The sequence below is a fragment of the Polypterus senegalus genome, chromosome 13 (assembly GCF_016835505.1).
Source record: "Polypterus senegalus isolate Bchr_013 chromosome 13, ASM1683550v1, whole genome shotgun sequence".
NCBI lineage: Eukaryota > Metazoa > Chordata > Cladistia > Polypteriformes > Polypteridae > Polypterus > Polypterus senegalus.
This window is the reverse complement of record NC_053166.1, coordinates 52,966,888-52,988,524: the sequence shown is the minus strand read 5'-3', so window position 1 is coordinate 52,988,524 and position 21,637 is coordinate 52,966,888. Positions and strand designations below refer to the sequence as shown.

At 36.6% G+C, this 21,637-nt stretch overlaps 1 protein-coding gene across 1 annotated transcript; it reads right to left on the bottom strand.

Annotated features, from left to right (window-relative positions):
- Nucleotides 1–3,053: 3,053 nt before the first annotated feature.
- grpel2 (GrpE-like 2, mitochondrial) lies at nucleotides 3,054–20,661 on the bottom strand. Its single transcript, XM_039775344.1, has 4 exons — nucleotides 20,538–20,661; nucleotides 11,641–11,797; nucleotides 4,322–4,403; nucleotides 3,054–4,064 (listed from the first exon to the last, which is right to left on the bottom strand). The coding sequence occupies exons 1-4, from the start codon at nucleotides 20,618–20,620 to the stop codon at nucleotides 3,712–3,714; spliced, it is 675 nt and encodes a 224-aa protein (XP_039631278.1). The 5' UTR covers nucleotides 20,621–20,661; the 3' UTR covers nucleotides 3,054–3,711.
- Between the last annotated feature and the right edge of the window lie 976 nt (nucleotides 20,662–21,637).

Here is a 21,637-nt window from a genome sequence, read left to right as displayed (position 1 = left end):
AAACACCTCTGATGCCAATTGTCCCAAACAGTTTGGTGCATTGAAATGGGGGACCATGTAGATAAATGATCATTTCTATAGGGTGTGACCGAAATGTGTGTAAATAAACTTGGTCTCCAGTGTGCACTTTAATCACAGCTGAATTGTTTGATTTGTAATTTTAAACTTTGGAGCACAGGGGTAAATCAAGGAAAAATGTGTCTTTTTCCCAAACATTATGGAGGGTACTGTATGAAGAATAATGTGGAACATCTACACAAATTAAAATAATAAAAAATTAGTTATATCAAAGCTAAGGGACAAATACAGATTAAAAAAATAGTCGTCACAGATGGATCAAGGCCAACTTATGGGATATCCGGACTCTATCAATGAACCTTTATATAATACAATAAAAACAAAACAGGAATCTGGTCTGATTCCTGATTGCTAGTGGAAAAATCAGATAAACAGTGTCTACTATAGCTATTTGTTATACATGACATTGAACACAATTGTGGATTGACTATTACAGGTATGCCAGCCTTGTGCCAAGGGTTATGCTTCCATGCTAGTGAGAATTACCTAGCTGATGATTATTACTTAAGGCTGTGTTTTCTTACATTTTTTTATATCTGGAAATTTGTCTTAAAATCATCAGTCCTTCATTTCTAGTTAATTGACGTTTATGACCTTAGGAAGGCCTAACCTACAGTAGATTCACAAATCTATTTTTTAAAATGGACATTCCTTTTATTTTTGTTATAATGTAAAATTACATGATTGCAACATACTGTAATCAAAGTCATATAAAACAGATTGATTAAAGAAAATATTAGTCAGGTCATGTGTACGTTAATAAAAACTGGCAAGTCTTATCGTCATTTCAGGTCAAATGTGTCCATTTGCGCCTCATCAGTGGATCTGCTATAATGCTAACAGACTGATGGGAGATGAGCTTCTGTATTTGTTATTTGAACAGTTTCAGCCTTTTGTTTTGCAGACTGTTCTTAAACTGTTCCTTATCAAGATATTTTAAGCACCAAATGATACATATTTTATGAAGGCCAAACTTCATTCTTCTGTGATGTAATTTCTACTTTAAATGAAGCATCTCAAACAATTACTGACATGTACAACTCTATCCAACACAATTCAGTTCAATTTAAATTCAAAGTAGTGGCAGGAAATTGACACAATACAAAGGCCACATACCGAGATAAATTAGGCTGTGTTCATTGGGTTGGCCTGCCAGGGTTGTTTCCTGGCTTGCAAATAATGATAAGTGAAACAGGAGAGTTCATTTCACATGCAGTTTTGTGAAGTTGCCCCTAACATCCATTTTACATGCAATTTTGCAATTGTAAAAGGAGAAACTCTCTAAAATAAGGTGTTTGATTTTTGTTTTACATTGTTGGGATGGAAGGTAATATTGCTCTTTAATGGTCATGCCTTTCTTTTCCTGGTCTTCCATGGCTAGTTCCATGCAGCTCCACATCTGCCTCATGCACTGCATGCCTGCACATTGAAGCTATTCTGCCTCACACCACTCATTTGAGGTCACAGGTAATAACATCTACACCTTCTTTGTCCAAATCTGTAAGCTGATCCAAGACAGAATCCAGTATCAGGTTTGCTGGCAGCCATGTCTGCAGGTCATTTGATTTTAGCTATAAAAAAAAACACCCCTGAAATGCATGCTTGTAAGTGCTCTTCATGCTTTTTAAACATAGTGAAAAACATTGCAGATGAGATGAAAATATATGTGGCAAGGTTGTGAATTTTGCATGTGTTGAAACAGAATTTTAAAAATAGTTAGGCAACTAGAGATTGACAAACAATGTTAAAGTGAAAGGCCAGTACTAACTGTGACTGTTCTAATTTCCCGATAGTCTGAGGTATTTTATCTGTTGAGATTGATGTGGTGGTTGTTTGGAGCACCATGGAAGTCACATATCCTACCCATTTCCTAAGAACTGTCAATCTGGCCCAAGGGGAATTAGCGGATACAAAAAACAAGTCAATTTAGCAGACATAAAGAAATATACTAATTATGTGGTAGAATTAGACAGGCTGATAAACAGTAATTAGATGACCAGGACTGTAAAGGAGTGCTGTTGGGAGACAGTCTTTGATTATGTGTGCAATTTTATCAAAGCAGGAAACATATTACCAAATATAATTAAGCTGAAACACCAATGATAACAGTATAATATTGATCAGGAATGTTGTTGATACTAAAAAGGATCAGACACATTTAACTGTAATAATAGTCTATTTTATTTATTCCAAGTAATTTTATATGATCCTATTTAAATAGCATTCACTTGAAAGTTAATGGTTGAACAATAGCTTTCTGTACAATAAAGCTTTAAGCATATATAATTTACAAATGTATCAAAATAACTTAATATGTACAGATGACACTGACTGTAGCTCTCCCAACGTGGACACATGTTTCATGATACCAATACTAATGCTAATAAACTGAAAATATCAGAAAGACAAAAGCATATTGAACAGTATTTACACATTTCACTAAATTATCTAACAAAATACTAGAAAAAACAAACATACAAACTGATTAAAAAATAAAAATAAAGAAGCATTAAGCCTTGACCAAGTATTAATGTGCTCAATTTACGAATAATTAAGAACAGGCCGTAAATCCACCCCTACTACAAGGTGAAATCATGTGCCATTTTTTTACATTGTGTGAAGAACAAAACTTGACAAAATGTCTTAAGACATTTTTTATTAAAGCAAAAATTAAACAGAGGCAGACCTCAAGAAAATAAAACGAGACATAAAAAACAGACGGGGACTCTTGTTCATTCTGTGTTACGTACAAATCACTTTAGTCACATTAAAAAAAAATGAGGAGAGGAATTGACAAAACAAAGGAGGTAGACAAGACTGAATACGAATAGACTGAAGACAAGTAAAAACAAAATCCAAGTAAAACAGAACTCAAATCAATTGATAGAAAAAAAAATAAATTAAATCACAATACTTGAAACTAATTACAAAGAAAAAAATCCTTCACATGCACAGTAACCTTCAATATTCTTCACATGCACAGTAACCTTCAATAATCAATAACCTTCACACAGGAAACCACTCAGATTGACTACATATAGATATATTAAAAAAATCCAAATTCAAAGAACATTTCCACATCTTCTCAAAACAATCTAATTGTAATCAGTTTTATATATTAAAAGCATGCCCAGTACCTGTGTATAAGCTAACAAACTCCTTAAAAGGAAAGAAGGCTCAGAAGGACAAATCACTGCATATTTCAGAAAATAACACACATGAGGATATTTGTGCACCAGGTCTGAAAAGCAGACAGACATATTCTAACAGATTTAGTACAAGATGTTTCAAATGGAATAAACTGCACATTTGCATGCTACAAAAATATGATGATAATATAAAGCTATATACATAAATAAATTAGGAAAAAAACGGTAAGGTAATTTCAGACCTCTAATCTACAGCAGTGTGTACACCAACATCATATGTCATGAATAAACCAGCACCATTTGAATCTTTTGTACAACTCCCAAAAACTAAAAAAAACGCAGATTTTGTGCAATAGTGAAACAGGATACTCCGTATGCTAATCGATGTCTTTCATTTATGTCATGTAACAGATATTAACCATAAATATTCTCAATTATATTAGTTTTCTTCTCAACTTCCAACCTAACAAATGCAGGAGGACTACTACTCTTGAGATTCAACTGCTACTCCTACAAGTGCATGTCTGATTGTACGCCCATGAAGCTTGTACCCATGCTGAGTTACAACCGTTATCGTGCCAGGCTCGGCGCCATCTGCAGCAACATGGCATACTATTTCATGATCATAAGGATCATATCTGCCCCCAATTGGAGTCATTTTTTCAAGCCCATGTTTTGAAAACACTCTTTGCAACTTTAACTCAATAAGTGAGAGTCCCTCGTAAAGGCTTCGCAAGGTAGGGTTTGGGTCTTGCAACTCTTCCTCAAGCACATTCCCTGTAGTTTTCTCAAGGATGTCAACAACCTCCACCAAGTCCCTACAAAAACTCTGGATACCTGCCAAAACATAAACATAAGGTTGTAGATAAATACAACAAGTAAAATGATAGAGGTGACATTAGGAATATAAAATGTGCTACCAAAAATCGAACATTTTAGTCATAAAATAGGGAAAGGTCATTTTGTTTATATCAGCTTTCACAGTTCAGACAGATAGAGGCAGTATATTGGTCCTTGATGTATAACAGACTGAATTTGCATAGAATATGTCAGCATGTAAATGTTACGATACTTGGATTGGTCTTTCATCTTACCAAAGAGCTTTGCATCCTCCACAAACTTCTGAGTTCTTCTTCGAACTGTGTCAGAGTCAGCTAAAGCTTTTTTATACCTCTCCTGAAAAATGAAAGAAGATGAGAATGTGAGAAATGACAAAGCACACATTATCTGTATGATTAAATTAAAACTATACTTTAAAAAAAATTCACTACCAATTCTTTATAGGAATACAAATTCCACTGCACGCCTCAGTAAAACAATGTATATTGAAGAAGTGCATGTGTTTAGTTGGCCACAAATGATAGATTGCATTCTTTTTGATGTCATCCTAACAACTATTTCTCAAATACAGTAGAAAAAGTAAAGTATGCTAAAACCCTACAAAAACTAAATATATAAACAGCATAATACATCAATGTTTATTTTATATTGGTATATTAAAAGTATGCCCCTCCAACTACTGTAATGATGAAACAAAATTATAACAGAATCAAAAATAAATTAGTCAATAATACAGGGATGGTTGGGCTTTGCTGAATGGATATTTCTAATGTCAACATGAAAATACAAGGTCCAGATTTTGCAAAGTAGGTGGTACTCTGAAGTGAAAAAAATGCACAACATCTGTTAAATGATTTTAAGCAGTCTGCAAAAGAAAACAATGAATGTCTTCTCATCACCAGCTATAAATGATTCATAAAAATCCTCAGCTTTTTTTTTTTAAATAAAACAATAATTAAATTAATATTCAAACAACATCCTTAAGGCTCTTAATGTCAAGACAGAATTCTTAGTCGCAAACCTGGAATATAGAAGTACATGTGTAACAGTATATGCTGTGCTGCAATTGTATTATTATGAAAACATGCAAATACACTATGGCCAAAAGTATGTGAACATCTCTCCAAATTATTGAGTTTAGTTGTTTTAACTTCACCCATTATTAACAGGCACATAAAATCAAGCACAAAGCTATGAAATCTCCATTGACAAGCTCTAGCAGTAAGATGGGTTGTACTGAAAAGCTAAGAGACTTTAAATGTGGCACTACTATAGGCTGTCACCTTTGCAACAAGTCAGTATGTGAAATTTCTGCACTACTAGATCTGCCCCAGTCAACATCTAAGAACAGTGACAGCTCAGCCACAAAGTGGTAAGCTTCACAATGCTAAGTGCTGAAGCCCACAGCATGTCAAAGTTGCATATCCTATGCTGCCCCACTCACAAGAGAGTTCCAAACTGCTTCTGGAAGCAACATCAGCGCAAGAACCGAGAACCAAATAAAACAGGAAAGAAGCATTCCCATAATACTTTGAATTGAAGACAGGACTTTTGACCAATGAATGAAGGGGGCGACGCGGATCTTCAATTACAGGAATGTGTCTTCATGGTTTATCTGGAATGGTAAGTTTTCCAGAAGTAAGCACTAATAATATTTCAGCAAAACATGCATTTAATTTCCATGTTTTGAGCATTGGACTGGATAATGTGAAATATTCAACATTGTAATGATCCTTTATGTGAGGTATTATGCCAGTGAAGCAATTGCACGTCATTTTGTTGCCAAATTTTCTGTAAACATGATATCCGACAACGGTTTCTGAAAATTGACAAAGGCTGCAAAGAAATGCCGATATTCGCGTTTGTTCTCCATTAGAACTCTCAGGGCCAGGATATGGTTGATGTTTTAGACTTCTTAGGCATAAAACCAGACTGCTCCAGTTGCTGGTAGGTGAACAAATGATCATGGATCCTACTGAGAACAACCCTAACAAGGTGCCACATTGTGAGGACCCAAGCAGCTTCACCAGGCCAGGGGAATGCCCATGTAACATCTGGCTGAGGCAGATGGTCAGTTCCGGGAACCACGTGTCTGCCATTGTGGGGCTGCCAACCAGGATCCTGAGCTGTTCAGCTGTGTGGTGGGTACAGCAACACCCTGTACCACTGTATGCTCCCCAAACTGACCTGACTCTTAACATTTTTGTATTTAAAAAAAAAAATACAAGAAAATGCCACTCTGACCAAAGCATTGACTGAGGCGTTTGCCTTGTGGCCAGCCTTGGACGCAACAATATTTTTTAATGCATTAAAACAGGACACATTAATTGCAAAAATTAACTCAACTTTCCCAGGCCTAATTTTTATAGGCACTTGACTCACAGACAGGTTAGACAACATGCTCAAGGTCACATAACAAGTCAGTGTTTGCGGTTGATAGAACCTGCACCCATGAGATTTACATTCCAACAGCTTAGCCACTAGGCTACAAATCATGAAATAATGTAATGAATTACAGCATACCAGGTACCATACATACCATAATTTTCCTAACTAGTATAACTTACCATAGATTTCCTTATTAGTATAACTATAGTTGTGCTTGAAAGTTTGTGAACCCTTTAGAATTTTCAATATTTCTGCATAAATATGACCTAAAACATCATCAGATTTTCACTCAAGTCCTAAAAGTAAATAAAGAGAAACCAGTTAAATAAATGAGACAAAAATATTATACTTGGTCATTTATTTATTGAGGAAAATGGTCAAATATTACATATTTGTGAGTGGCAAAAGTATGTGAACCTCTAGGATTATCAGTTAGTTTGAAGGTGAAATTAGAGTCAGGTGTTTTCAATCAATGGGATGACAATCAGGTGTGAGTGGGCACCCTGTGTTATTTAAAGAACAGGGATCTATCAAAGTCTGCTCTTCACAACACGTTTGTGGAAGTGTATCATGGCACTAACAAAGGAGATTTCTGAGGACCTCAGAAAAAGAGTTGTTGATGCTCATCAGGCTGGAAAAGGTTACAAAACCATCTCTAAAGAGTTTGGACTCCACCAATCCACAGTCAGACAGATTGTGTACAAATGGAGAAAATTCAAGGCCATTGTTACCCTCCCCAAGAGTGGTCGACCAACAAAGATCACTCCAAGAGCAAGGCGTGTAATAGTCGGTGAGGTCATAAAGGACCCCAGTGTAACTTCTTCTTTTTTTTTTTTTTTTATTTTTATTAATTTTATTACACTTCATACAAAGCAATCAAGTTTTTACAAAAAGAAAAATAGAGTTAAGAACAGATCGATCCCCACCCTTGAGAGAGAGAGCAAGCCAAGCGGCATAAAATTTAAGGCTTTTAAACATACCTAAATTAATAAATTCTCAGTGCTTTATGAACTTATTCTAAAATATTACTGATTAGATCCTGCCATGTTTTGAAAAAGTCTGTACGATCCTCTAACTGAGTATTTGATTTTTCCAATTTCAAATAATATAACACATCAGTTTCCCACTGACTTAAAGAGGAGAGTTTGGGTTCTTCCAGTTTATCAGAATAAGTCTGCGTGCCAAAGTGTAGTGAATGCAATCACAATTTGTTTGTCTTTCTCCACTTTAAGCCCTCTGGAAGAACCCCAAACACAGCTGTTAATGGGTTAGGAGGGATTGTGAGTCCAAGGCTGTCTGAAGGTAATTAAAAATTTTGTCCAGAATAATGTTAATTTGGTGCAGGCCCAGAACATGTGACCTAGTGAGGCTGGGCTTTTGCAGCGTTCACAGGTTGGATCATGCCCTGGAAACATTTTGAGAGTTTTAGTCGAGACAGATGTGCTCGATATATAATTTTAGTTGTATAATTGTATGCTTTGCATATGGAGCTCGAGTGAATTCTCTGCATTGCTACTTTCCACTCCTTTCTGATATATTAATTGAGAGATCTTTTCCCAGTGTCCTCTTGGATCTTTGAAAGGAGGGATTGTAAAATGATTTTATATATTGTAGAGATGGAGTCTAAGTCCTTGAGATTGAGCAATATTTTTCCAGCATGGATGAGGGTGCAAGATGAGGAAAATCTGGAAGGTTCTGTTTAACAAAGTTCCTGATTTGAAGATAGTGAAAGAAATGTGTAGCTGGAATGTTAAATTTGGAATGTAATTGTTCATAGGATGCAAAGGCGTTGTCTATATAAAGATCTCTAAGCAAGTTAATTCCAAATTTTTCCAGATATTAAAACTGCATATGTTTGTGAAGGTTGAAAGAGGTGGTTCTCTTGCAGAGGTGCCACAGATAGAAGCTTCTCCGTCTTAAAATGCTTTCTACATTGGTTCCAGATTCTAAGTGAGTGGAGCACAATTGGGTTATTTGTATATTGCCGATAGCGTGTGTTTATTGGAGCACAAGCAGGAATACAAAGTAAGGATTTTACTTCTATTGGTCCAAGCCTGTGTATGTTCTTCTATTTGTGTCCAGGTTCTTATCGCCTGTATATTTGCTGCTCAGTAATAAAACTGGAAGTTAGGTAGAGCCATGCCACCTTCTGCCTTTTGTCTTTGTAGGGTCGCTCTTTTGATGCGTGGATGTTTTGAATTCCAAATAAATGAGGTTATTGTTGAATCTAATTGCTTAAAGAATGATTTATTAATGTATATTGGGATGTTTTGAAATAAAAAGGAGCTTAGGAAGAATATTCATCTTAACAGTGTTAATTCTTCCAGCTAGTGTGAGATGAAGGGTTGACCATCTATGCAAGTCTTGTTTAATTTTTTCCATGCAGACGCTAAATTTTGTTGATAAAGAGCTTTATGTTTACTTGTGATGTTTACCCGAGGTATTTAAACTGTTCTGCAATGATAAAAGGTAGGGTGTCTAATCTAATATTATATGCTTGAGAATTCACCGGAAAGAGTACACTTTTATTCAGATTAATTCTGAGACCAGAGATCTTTTGAAATTCTGTGAGTGCTGCTAAGACTGCAGGCACAGAATTTTCTGGGTCCGATATATACAGTACCATGTCATCTGCATATAATGAGATTTTCTGTTCCAGTCCTTCTCTGCTAATCCCCTTTATCTGATCAGTATTTCGACAGTGTATTGCCAGTGGTTCAATGGCGATTGCAAACAGCAGTGGTGACAAGGGCATCCTTGTCTTGTGCCACGTTCTAGTTTAAAGTAGTCTGAGCAAATGTTATTGATGCAAACTGAAGCTTCTGGGTTAGTATACAGTAATTTAATCCATGCACAAATGTTGGGCCAAACCCAAACTTCTCCAAAATAGTAAAAGGTATTTCCATTCAATCATGTCGAATGCTTTTCTGCATCCAATGATAATAATATTTCTGGGGTGTTTGATTTAGTTGGTGAGTATATTACATTAAACAGGCGTCGAAGATTTGAAGATAAGTGCGGCCCCTAATAAATCCAGTTTGGTCTTGTGATATTACCGAGGGAGCACTTTCTCCATCCTTCTAGCTATGATTTTAGAGAGTATTTTAACGTCGTTATTCAGAAGTGAAATTGGTCTGTATGATGCACATTGTAATAAGTCCTTATTTTGTTTTGGAAAACAGTGATTAGTGCTTGGCGAAAGGTTTGTGGAAGAGATTGGTTATCTCTGGCTTCTGTAAATGTTGCTAAAAGGAGGGGAGCTAGTTGAGCGGAGAATTTCTTGTAAAATTCTGCAGGGTAGCCATCAGGGCCTGCTGCTTTCCCGCCTTGGAGTGACTTTATAGCATCTAGTAATTCTGATAATGCAGAGGTTTATCAAGTTCCTCCGCACTAAAAGCGTCTATTTGTGGTATTTGTAATGTATCCAGAAATGCATTAGATTGTGTATTGTCTTCTTTAAACTCAGTAGTATATAGGGATTTATAGTAGTCTCTGAAAGTGTGCATTATATTTTTGTGTTCGATGATTTTATCTCCGTTCGTGTTGGTGATTACGAGATTGCATTGCACTTCTTGCTTGTGAATTTGTTGAGCTAAAAGCTTATTAGCTTTCTCTCCATGTTCATAATAATGATGTCTGGCTTTGTAGATTAGTTGTTCCGTTTCTTTAGTTGTCAAGAGGTTTAATTCTGAATGTAGAGCCTGCCTCCTCCTATGTAGAGTCTTGCTTGGTAGTCTGGCATGTTCTTCATCTATTTTAGTAATTTCGCTTTTTATCTCTGCTACTTTCTTGGCTTCGGATTTATTTCTGTGGGAAAGATATGAGATAATCTGACCTCTTAAGAAGGCCTTAAGAGTTTCCCAGGGTATTCCTGCAGAGATCTCAGGACCCCAGTGTAACTTCTAAGCAACTGAAGGCCTCTCTCACATTGGCTAATGTTCATGAGTCCACCATCAGGAGAACACTGAACAACAATGGTAAGCATGGAAGGGTTGCAAGTAGAAAGCCACTGCTCTCCAAAAAAAAAACATTGCTGCTCGTCTGCAGTTTGCTAAAGATCACATGGACAAACCAGAAGGCTATTGGAAGAATATTTTGTGGACGGAGGAGACCAAAATAGAACTTTTTGGTTTACATGAAAAGCTTGGAGAAAGGAAAACACTGCATTCTAGCATAAGAACCTTATCCCATCTGTGAAACATGGTGGTGGTATTATCATGGTTTGGGCCTGTTTTGCTACATCTTGGCCAGGAAGGCTTTCCTTCATTGATGGAACAATGAATTCTGAAATATATCAGAGAATTCTAAAGGAAAATGTCAGGACGTCTGTCTGAATCTCAAGAGAAGGTGGGTCATGCAGCAAGACAATGACCCTAAGCACACAAGTTGTTCTACCAAATAATGGTTAAAGAAGAATAAAGTTAATGTTTTGGAATAGCCAAGTCAGAGTCCTGACCTTAATCCAGTCGAAATGTTGTGGAAGGACCTGAAGCGAGCAGTTAATGTGAGGAAGCCCACCAACATCCTAGAGTTGAAGCTGTTCTGTACGGAGGAATGGGCTAAAATTCCTCCAAGCCGGTGTGCAGAAATGATCAAAAGTTACCGGAAACGTTTAGTTGCAGTTATTGCTGCAAAGGGGGGGCCACACCAGATACTGAAAGCAAAGGTTCACATACTTTTGCCACTCACAAATATGTAATATTCGATCATTTTCCTTAATAAGTAAATGACCAAGTATAATATTTTTGTCTCATTTGTTTAACTGGTTTCTCTTTATCTACTTTTAGGACTTGAGTGAAAAATCTGATGATGTTTTAGGTCATATTTATGCAGAAATATAAAAAATTCTAAATGGTTCACAAACTTTCAAGTACAACTGTATGTATATTATATATATATATATATATATATATATATATATATATAGTGTATTTGTGCATTTGCTTTTTCACTTTGAAATGTGAGTCCAACCCCAGTGGATGACTGCAGGATCCTTTGCAGAGGCTCATTTTGTTTGTGTTTTTCCCCATATTTAAATGTACAAGAAAGAATTAAATGGAAATCAGACTCTAGGGACGACAGTGTCAAACCCAAAATAAACTGCTATTTTGAAAAGTTGCAGGTCTGACACTTCACTATAGGCGTTATCAAAACACACCGTATTTCAGTACAAAGGACAACTTACAGTGAGATCACGGACTTGCTCTTCAAGTTTACTAGCTCTCACTTCAAGAGCCCTTATAGTTAATGACTGACTTTGCTCATCCTGGATTTCATCAACATTTTGGTCCTCACCGGTTGTCCTTTGGTATGCTGCTGTACTCAGCAAACACAGAGAACCCCTGTAAAAAGAATAAATGCAATTAGTACACCATTACAATATTAGAACTTGTATTCCTATTCATATATATATATTTTTTTAATACCATTGGGTTTTTGTCATACCGCTTGATAGACGTTTTACATTTTCTGTAGTAGACAAAGCCTTTTTTACTTATTCTGTCTAGGCTGATACAATAAATTATAATCAAAATCATAAATATTGAGGGACACTCTTTAGCAAATGCTTAAGTAACTCTCTCCCAAAGGGGGAGAAAAATTACTTTGAGGGATTCAGAGACGGAAGTACTTTGAGTGTAGCGATGTGATAAAGAGCAAACTGAGGACTGTAATAGAGGAACAAAAGAATGGTGGTGTGAACAATTAGCAGGCATTGGTTTAACCCCAAAAAAAAAAAAAAATCAGAATTGAGCACTAAAATATTAAATTGTTAAAACATCTATGTGCGTGGATCCACACCACTTTTTACAACAAACTTAAAGATGAAACAAATATGTCAATAACACAATGATGCTAAGAAGCCCTTTTTATTACCATTAATATAGTAACTGTCTGCTATAGGATAGCTATATATATTTAGTCACTATAGTAATTAAACACTGAATTATTTTCTGTATCGAAACATAGCAAGGCACACTGTACATTTGTTACACCTACACATTCTTGAGTTGCTATTGATGTTTATTCAGCATTTTTGCTTTAAATGACTTTCTTAAAACACTTCAGAACACGTCATCCAACTGAAGGTAAGCATGCTCAGGCCCAGCCAGTACTTGGGTGGGAGACCATCTAGAAAAAGCTTGGGATGCTGCTGGACGAGGTGTTGGCGAGGCCAGCAGGGGGTGCTTACCCTTTGGTCTGAATGTGGATTCCAATACTCCAGTGCAGTGATGGGGACACACTGCTGTAAAAGTACCTTTCAGAAGAGACATAAAACCAAGGTACTGCCTCTCTGTGGTGAAAACTGGGCATCCTCTGTAAAGAGCAGAGTGCATCCTGATGTCCAGCCTAAATTACAATCAATGGCCCATTCATTCTGGCCCCTAATCGTCCCTGGTTTCTTATTGGCTCTGTCTCTCACCACTTAATAGCTCATGTGTGGTGAATGTACTGGTACAATAATAGCTGCCATTGCATCATTCAGGTGGATGCTACACAGTAGTATTGGATAAAGTGGCTCCCCACTCAAAATGTAAAGTGCTCAGAGTAGTGAGAAAAGCACTATATAAATGTAAAGAATTATTATTATTGTTAAATGTCAGTGAGATGTAATTTTAAAGTGATACACAGAACTAGTATACATTTCTCTCACAGAAAAATAATGGGATGGAAAACTGAGGATAATAAAAATAAATGCATTGACTTACTCTATATTTGTATAGTAAGTTTTAACAGTTTAAATTTAATATTTTTCCTACCATCCATCTATCAGTTCTTTACCTCAGATAATCTAACATAGGGTTGCTGAGGATTTGGGTGACAAATCTTGTTTATTTTGTAAAGTGGTGTGATTCTATATATTTTGATATTGTATCACTTCAATATTTGCATGATCATCAAAGTGCTTATTTGTGGTTAATGCAACAGATCTATTCCAAAAGACAGAGAACTAAAATGGATACAGTGCAAATGCATTGATTAACACTATTTTCTGTTAATCTTATATGAAAATATTGAATAAGGTGGAGAATGGCAGGGTGACACAGTGGTTAGTGCACAGTCTTACAGCTCATGAGTTTTAGGTTTACACCCTGGTTATCTGTGGGATGTTTGCTCATACTCAATATTTTTTTCTCAAGTTATTCCACTTTTCCTCTGACGAGGTTGTTGATTTGTAACCGATACGCTCCACATCTTTTGACCTCAACCATTTGCCACAAAGTGAGATTGATACGGAAAAGATTAAATAATGTTGATTTGCACTCTGTCCTGTTTTGGTTATTATATATGTATGCATGTGTGTGTCTAACTAGATTTCACTTTTCTATTTATTTAGAGTGGTCAGTTTTTGTTTTTTTTTTAAATCTATGGATGATCACTTTGCATTAATATGTGCATTGCAAGATTTCTCTAAGACATAATAAAGCTACAGTATGCTGAAATATATTGTACAAAAATATTTAACAGTAGCCTAAACAACAGATTGTTCATCTTGTGAAAAACTGCACTGTAAGATTTAGCTTTAAATGCAAAAAGTATGTTTCTGTAATTATGCAGTAATATACACCAATTATATGATTTTTAGAACTTTTCTCATGCCCATGCAGCTTAAGCAGTCAAACAAACAGGCTGGAAACAAAAAATGTTTTGAAGTTTGAGTTTTATAAGACAAACAAAGACTGGGGCGGATACATGCATACATCATGCCAAGCTATGCATGTAGTACTTGTGTATTTTTCTCCTTTAAAAATTTTAACCTTAAATGTTTATGCATACTGTACCTGTTATGCATCCTCACTGGTAGACCTATCTGTTACGATAGCTGGTTCTTCTTGAGTCACAAATGTTTTGTAGATATGAACTTATACAGCTGATCACTATTTAAGATTTTTGTTCGTAATGTCAAAATGCTCTTAATGTGTACATTACACTTCAGCACAATATATGCAAATATTTCAAGCACAGGATGGTTAACTGACTTAATCGGTGCCTCACAGTAATCTAACCATGGATTTACTTTACAGTGATTTTACATTCAACCATTAACTCCAGACCAGTGGCTTTCATACCCTATATCCAGTTGCTGTTGATTTCTAAAAATGTATTAATCACAAGCCAAAGTCTGACTTTAATGGAATGTTTTTATACTTTTCAGTTTCGCTTATTGTGATCATAAACTGGATTAAGCAATCTTGATAATTAATGGATGGATGTAATTCTTACTTGTATTCATGTACTGTGTTTGCAAGGTTCCTTACTTTTACTTCACACAGAATTTCTTTGCCTTTGTCTTCATTCAAATTGTTTTTAAGTTTATTTGAATAAAATCGGTGTTATATACTGTGTTGGGGGGAAAAGGTGCGTGCTTAATACTATTTCCGTTAAAGTGTTATTTTTAATGTTTTGTTATAACCACATACTCCTAGATTTTATTGTGCCCTTTTCAAACAACATTATTTAGATCCTGCATTTAGAGAAATGGGGGGTGGGGGTCTTGGTTTTGCCATTAGGTGAGGACTTTTCATAAAAAAATATATTAAATCCCTTTGTAGACCATCAAACTCAGAAAATAAGTGTGGTGGAGTTGCCTTTTTCTCCAAATGGGATCTCACTGTAAAAATGTTTGTAACCTATCTCATATAAGCATCTGCTGATTGTATTTGTCATACTAAAACATCTTGTCAAAGGGCACCTAGCCCGGGATTTATTTCCTGCCTTGCACCCTGTGTTGGCTGGGATTGGCTCCAGCAGAACCCCGTGACCTATAGTTAGGATATAGCAGGTTGGGTAAAGGATGGATGGATCTTGTCTAAGGCAACATTAAAGTATTAAAATATTTTGACAAAATCTGTTGAGTGTTCTTTTTAAACCCCAGTGTTGCTATACTTACTAAGCGTGTAATCCACATTTTGTTCTGAGCACTGCAAGGCAGGCTCACATGTACTCACTCACACTCAATAACAATCAACCAAACCTGCAAGTCTAATAAAAGGGATAGGAAAACACAGTGATAGTCTTAAAAACATCACAAAGACTGCTAGTTTAAATTGTTTAACACTGTCTTATTGTTAGCCACTATAGTTGCATGTTTTTTTTCCTAATGTGAATGACTCCCATAGTCACTCAAAGAAAACCAGCTATTTAAATGGCAAGTGAGGAACTCAAATGTCAATGTGTTTTTTTTTTTTAAAAAAACATTTAAATAATCACTTTGAGACAACCTTTAAAGGTATGCTATAAAAATTGAGGAAAAAATACAGGAAAATTATTCTAAGTTTGAGAATAAATTTACAGCACTTGGCGCTTAGTTTGAAGACGTTAAGCAAACGAACAACTGGCATTTACCACTGATGGAAAAGCAATGGCTGCAAATTCCAAATGCAAAGTATACAGAGACAGACTAGATGCAGAAGGAACAAATTTTCCTCACCTCCCACCTATTTCTATTCCAGAAACATTGTTCAGTCTTGAAGTCTCAGACAGCATTTCCAGAATATATAAAAACATTTGGAAGTCCCTCCTTTTCAAAGATCTCATAGTACAGTGGGAACAGGATCTCTCACTCAACATTTCAGAAAAGGAGTGGAAGGCAGCCAAACACTGTTTGCATCAATTTCTTTGGGGTTCCTCTGGTCACCACATCCCAAAGACATGCATGTTATGTCTGACCGATTCCAAACTATCACACTGTGAGTGTAGGTGTTAACATGAGCCCTGCAATGGGCAGGGATGTCGAATTCCTGCTTTCAGCACAGTAGTGTCCAAAAAGGCTCTGATTCTCCACAACTCAAAATGAAATATAGCAGGTTTGACAATGTTGTATTATATTAGTAGTCATTATTAAAAGTTACGAGATGTCTTCATGTTGGTGTTTTCTTTGGCCAGGGACATTCTCTTCCCACCTACTACACCTTCCCCCACCAGCATCCCCTCTTAAAACACAAACCCACTCAAACAGAGGCACCAGCCAAGAGTAGATTACAAACAACTGAGTGTTACACACGAATTAATCTCACCCTATGAACTGTCTAAAAAAGTAAACAGTACAGCTCAGCTGCAGTCAGGTTCTTACAGCCATCTAAGATTTGTTTTACATAATCGTGTAACAGCAAACAATGAACCATTACCACACAAAGCTCAATTTGCTTCTTCCCCTCACCAAATTTACATTAAATCAGCAAGGACTACTTTGTATTGTACTTGTCTATCTGTTTCTTTGTTGAAGTTTTTCTTTCTAGATACAATTTCACTGCTCATTTCCAAGTTGTATACCCTTTAACATACACATCACTAGAAAGCCCCATGCTTACCATTTACATCTATTTGTGACTCTGCAATTTCACGTGCAAATGATATTCACACATAAAACGCTGATGACAAATAGAGGGGCCAAGATTCCGAAAGGTACACAAACTATGATTTTTTTTTTCTCTTTAGTCTAAATGAAAATATGTTGGCAAGAAATTGTGTATTTATTTGCACAGCATATTCGAATGGCAAAATGCATTGGTGATGTAAACATAAACAATACTATGGATAGGAAATTGAAGAGCAGTATAGGCCAAATCTGAAAGCGGTAAGAACACAAAGGCACTATATGATAGATATTCAGGTACTTAGGAAACACATTACATAACTGACTAAAAGCAGCACCCAGCATTGCACAAGTAATTTTAATTTGTGGTCTGTTTATCAATCAGGTAGGCTTCAGTCTACTCTGTGGTTTCATTTGCTCTAAAACATCAGGTGGTACTGCCATTCAAACTGTAGGAGGAAGAAAAAAAAAAAAACCCAATATCAAAATTTCCAGTTGGGACATAGTTGATGGTCTTCCTCGGAGGGAGGTGTGCAGATTTTGGCAGAGAATGCTCCAGTGGTGCGGATTTGTATACCAGACATACATACTATACATACATACACACACAGATTTTGAGCTTTATATAGAAGATACAGAGAGAGGAAAAGCACTATATGATTGCTAGATAAAGATGAAAGGCATTATAAATTCTTGTTTATCATGGCACAGGAGAGTGGCAATGTGTTGCAAACTGATTAGAATATGCAAGTAAGAATCTCACTGTACTCTGTATGTGTGACAATACTACTACTATTATTATATATGGTATATGCTGCTACATTTTTACTGTTCCCAGAATATGCCTTAAGGTTATTCTCCTCCATGTGCTTCAATGGATTTCAAGCACAATCCTTCCATTGGTGATGGAGAACAGCAGGTCTGAAGCAAACCATGCCAGGCTGGGCCAAATGGTAATTCGGCTCAGCAATTTCCTGCTTAACTTTGTTGTAAAGGAATGTCTGCGTTCCTCACATTTTTCAAAAGGCTACCCATAACAAAACAATCAATTAGTTACCTGAAACTCACTGTGGTGTAGCGGGTCCACAGCTCATTGTGCAATTCTTACTTTTATATTACTTTTGCACTTTGTCAAAGTTACTATCATTTTTAATTCTCAATCCAATTCACTGTTATTGCCTGAAGAGGGAATCTGGTTTTAGCAGGTTTTACAGAGAGATGACATATGGCCATCAAACAAACTAGATGTAAAATAATTACAATATAGTAGTGAACATACTTAATGACATATTAGATCAAACATATTAGAAAAATTCAGACTTGACTGCTGAATAAGGCAAAAGCTAACTATTCGTTAAAGCTGAACTTGTTTAGAACATTAACAGCAGTAAGGATGAAATAGCATTTGAACGGGTTGTTTTTTAGCCTTGGGACCTTAAACCTGTGACCTACTATTAACAACCAAAACTGAGAATACAGTGGGCGAGTCCAATCTGACCAAACAGATTCTACTTTCTGTAATACTTGTGCATTAAACAGGAGTGTGACATTCTACTGTTGAGACCTTATTGTTTTTGCTCCATTTTACAATTTAAATTTTGAATTTCTTAGTCGTCTTCTTTAAGTCTTACCATTAGCGTTCAGCTTATGAAAGATGAACAGAATTTCAAAGGTAATATTCAGTGTAGTATAAAAAATGTGGTTCAAGATCTGATTCGGTCGTAACTTTTGGTGGCAACATTGCAATGTATTGTAACCTTCACCCACAATGGCAAAGTCGTCTGACGCCAGTCTGGGCACACCATACACCTTCACAATAAATGTACTTTCAAACGGCACAGGACTGGAACAGACCGGTGAAAGCAAAGGGGCTATCCAAACGATTTGTTCTAAAACGCCACGACCCAAAAGTGCACTTGTGTGGTTTTACAGGGTTGTACCACAAGCTACTTTTCGTTACATTATACACAAATGAAATTCTTTTTGATAGTAGCCAAGCCGGCCAATTTGCCACTTCTATAAAATCTGAAATCATGTTTACTAAACATTTGCGTTCGTTAAGCCTCTGTGAACGTATATTTCAATGTGTTGTGCCAGTTGCAGTATATACAGAGGACAGCCTTTCAAGTATTTCATCATGTACAACAATTGGTGTGAGCTTTCCTTTAGAACCCCCGTCCATGGTATATTCACTAAACGTCTAAATTAAATCTACGTATAGGTTAGATTAACTTGAGACTCTTAAATTGTCCTACATGACTATAGGCACGACCAACTGTGGACTGGCGCCAGGCCCGCACCCTGGCCTGAATTTAAGAAGCACTTAAGTAAACGGGTCGAAAGCAGCATTCATTTCGTTAAACATAGAAATCTAAAACGTGTCAATACTGCATTACCCCCTTATTCTGGAATGCAGCTTGAACGAGACATAATACACTTTTCAAACGGCAGCTTCTTGATGTCATTAATGAGAGGTGACATATTTAGTTTAATTGGGGGTCTTGATAGACCACTAGGTGTTTGTACACAAACGAATGTTCAAACTGTTGTAAAGTATTAAACGATCAAGAGACATCTGGGCTACAGAATGAAAAAAAGAAAAACACTAATAGACCGGAGCTCATGGAAAACCCAATGATAAATGAAACTGGTAAATTTTACTTTTAATCTGTTAAAAGTAACCAAAAGATACTTTAGATCGGATACACGTGTCTGGCTCGTACACGCTCTCTGTCTGTTCACACCTCTAGTCTCCGCGGGGCCGCGCTGCAGTTCGAGATTACGTGATGAGCCGAGCGATCGCAATGGACGTTAGGCTTCTTCCAAGAAGAGACGTGTATCTTATGTGGGGGTGGGAAACGCAAAACAAACCACCTATGAAGAATGGATCGTTACCGAGGTAAATGGAACACAGATACTATGCAATTATACCGCAATTTTAGCGGTCATCCAAAACGCAAAGCGCGTCCACTTTTGACAGATCACGCGAAGAAGGGGGCGCCCGAGTTGCTTGCCAGCGGCTTTTGATCAGTCACGAGACTAAGCCTCCAAGTCACAAAGACGACCCTCCATTCGATATAGCAGCCGTTTAGGTGGAATTTATACTCCTAAAGCATTACAAATCTGCATTTTCATCATAGCGCACAACTTTACAAGCGTCACGCAACTATGGTTAGATAAGAAAACGAAATATATTGCGTGAAACCTATCTACAAAGTGTTTTACTTTTCCGATTTTATTTAGATTGTGTTCAAATGAATACGTGTGTACCGAAAACCACAATGTGAAATAAAACTACCAGGTTTGTCCATTGTCTGACTTCTAAGAAGCTCGCACTTCAATGCACCCTGGTAAGCGTGGCCCCCAAGGCACGTGATATGAAAACTACAGTTATTTTGTTTGATTAATTTGTAGTTCCCAAGGCACGTGATAAGAAAGACTGAATTCAGTTACTACAGTTATTTTGTTTGATTAATTTGTAAAACTATGACTTAATCGCAGACAGGCTGTTCAGTAATATCTACACAACCATAACATTACCAGTTGTGGCCGTACAATTATTTGGTCCAATACGCTGGGTTAAGTCCAAGTAAACCTTTTTTGTTTGTTTAAACGACATCACGATATTCTCATTGCACTTTGTGCGACGAGCCCTTTCGAAGGCAATGAGACATTTCTCAAGTCTGCTCGTTCCAACACACAACATCACACAATAAAATATTCTACTACACCTTCTGCTAAGTTCACTAAAACAATATAATGCTTACCGGTTATTCCTCGCAGCCAGCGATAACAAATGATTTAAATATTGTAGATTCTTCTGAGCCGCTTTCAAACACCTAACAGCCATATTCGAATAGTGTAAAACTGGTACGCATGCGCAGATGATATGAGCGTAAAAAACAACAAATCCCAGTGGCCTTTGCGAGAAAAATCTCCTCTCTTTCTCCTCTTCAGGTGAACGCGAAGCAGTACACAACAGGGCCAATTTAAACGAACGTTCAGTTTTGAGAAGAAAAATCTTTTATCCGAGAAGATAAGCGCAAAGAATACTTTATTTTTTGTGTATAATCCACCCGCTGATTTCGTTTTTTAGCAAATGCATTTATATAACAAAACCATATACTGTACACTGTATGAGTGTTTTATTCCTGATTTAGTATTTTTGAATTCAGTTTATTCGCGCTTTTTAGGTGTGTAATAATAATACTTGGAGGAAATGGTGCAGCAGTGTTAGGCTGGTAATACTTTGCATTCGAAATGGAATAAAAGTTTATTCAGGTCAATTAGCTTTATTGTCATATGATTCATACACAGTATTGCGGCACACAGAAGCACGAAATAATGTTCACCAGGACCTCGGTACAACATATACATAAACACAAGAACTATACTAGACTATCAATAAATAAATATTATAAATAGGTAAGATAATAGAAAATAATAATTTAAAGTACAATAGATAGTAATAAAAAACAGCAATAACTAATAATAAAAAACAGTAGTAATCAGAGTAACAAATATACTGCATATTAACAAACTACTAGGAGCAGATCGACGGTGGGGGGAGGCTTAGGGGCAGCAGAGAGCTCACAGTCCGGACAGAACATGGCAGAACGTGGGACAAAGAGATCATGGGAGAGGGTGGGAGTCCCTCATAATGCTATATATTTTGCATATGCATTGCTTTATAAAGATGTCTTTAGGCAGAGAGGTCCCAGTGATCTTTTCTGCTGTGTCCACTATCCTTTGCAGGACCTTATGGTCAGAGATGCGGCAGTTTCCAAACCAGACAGTGATGCAGCTGGTCAGAACACTCTTGGTGGCGCCCCTGTAGAATGTTATAAGAATGGGGCGATGTATAGGC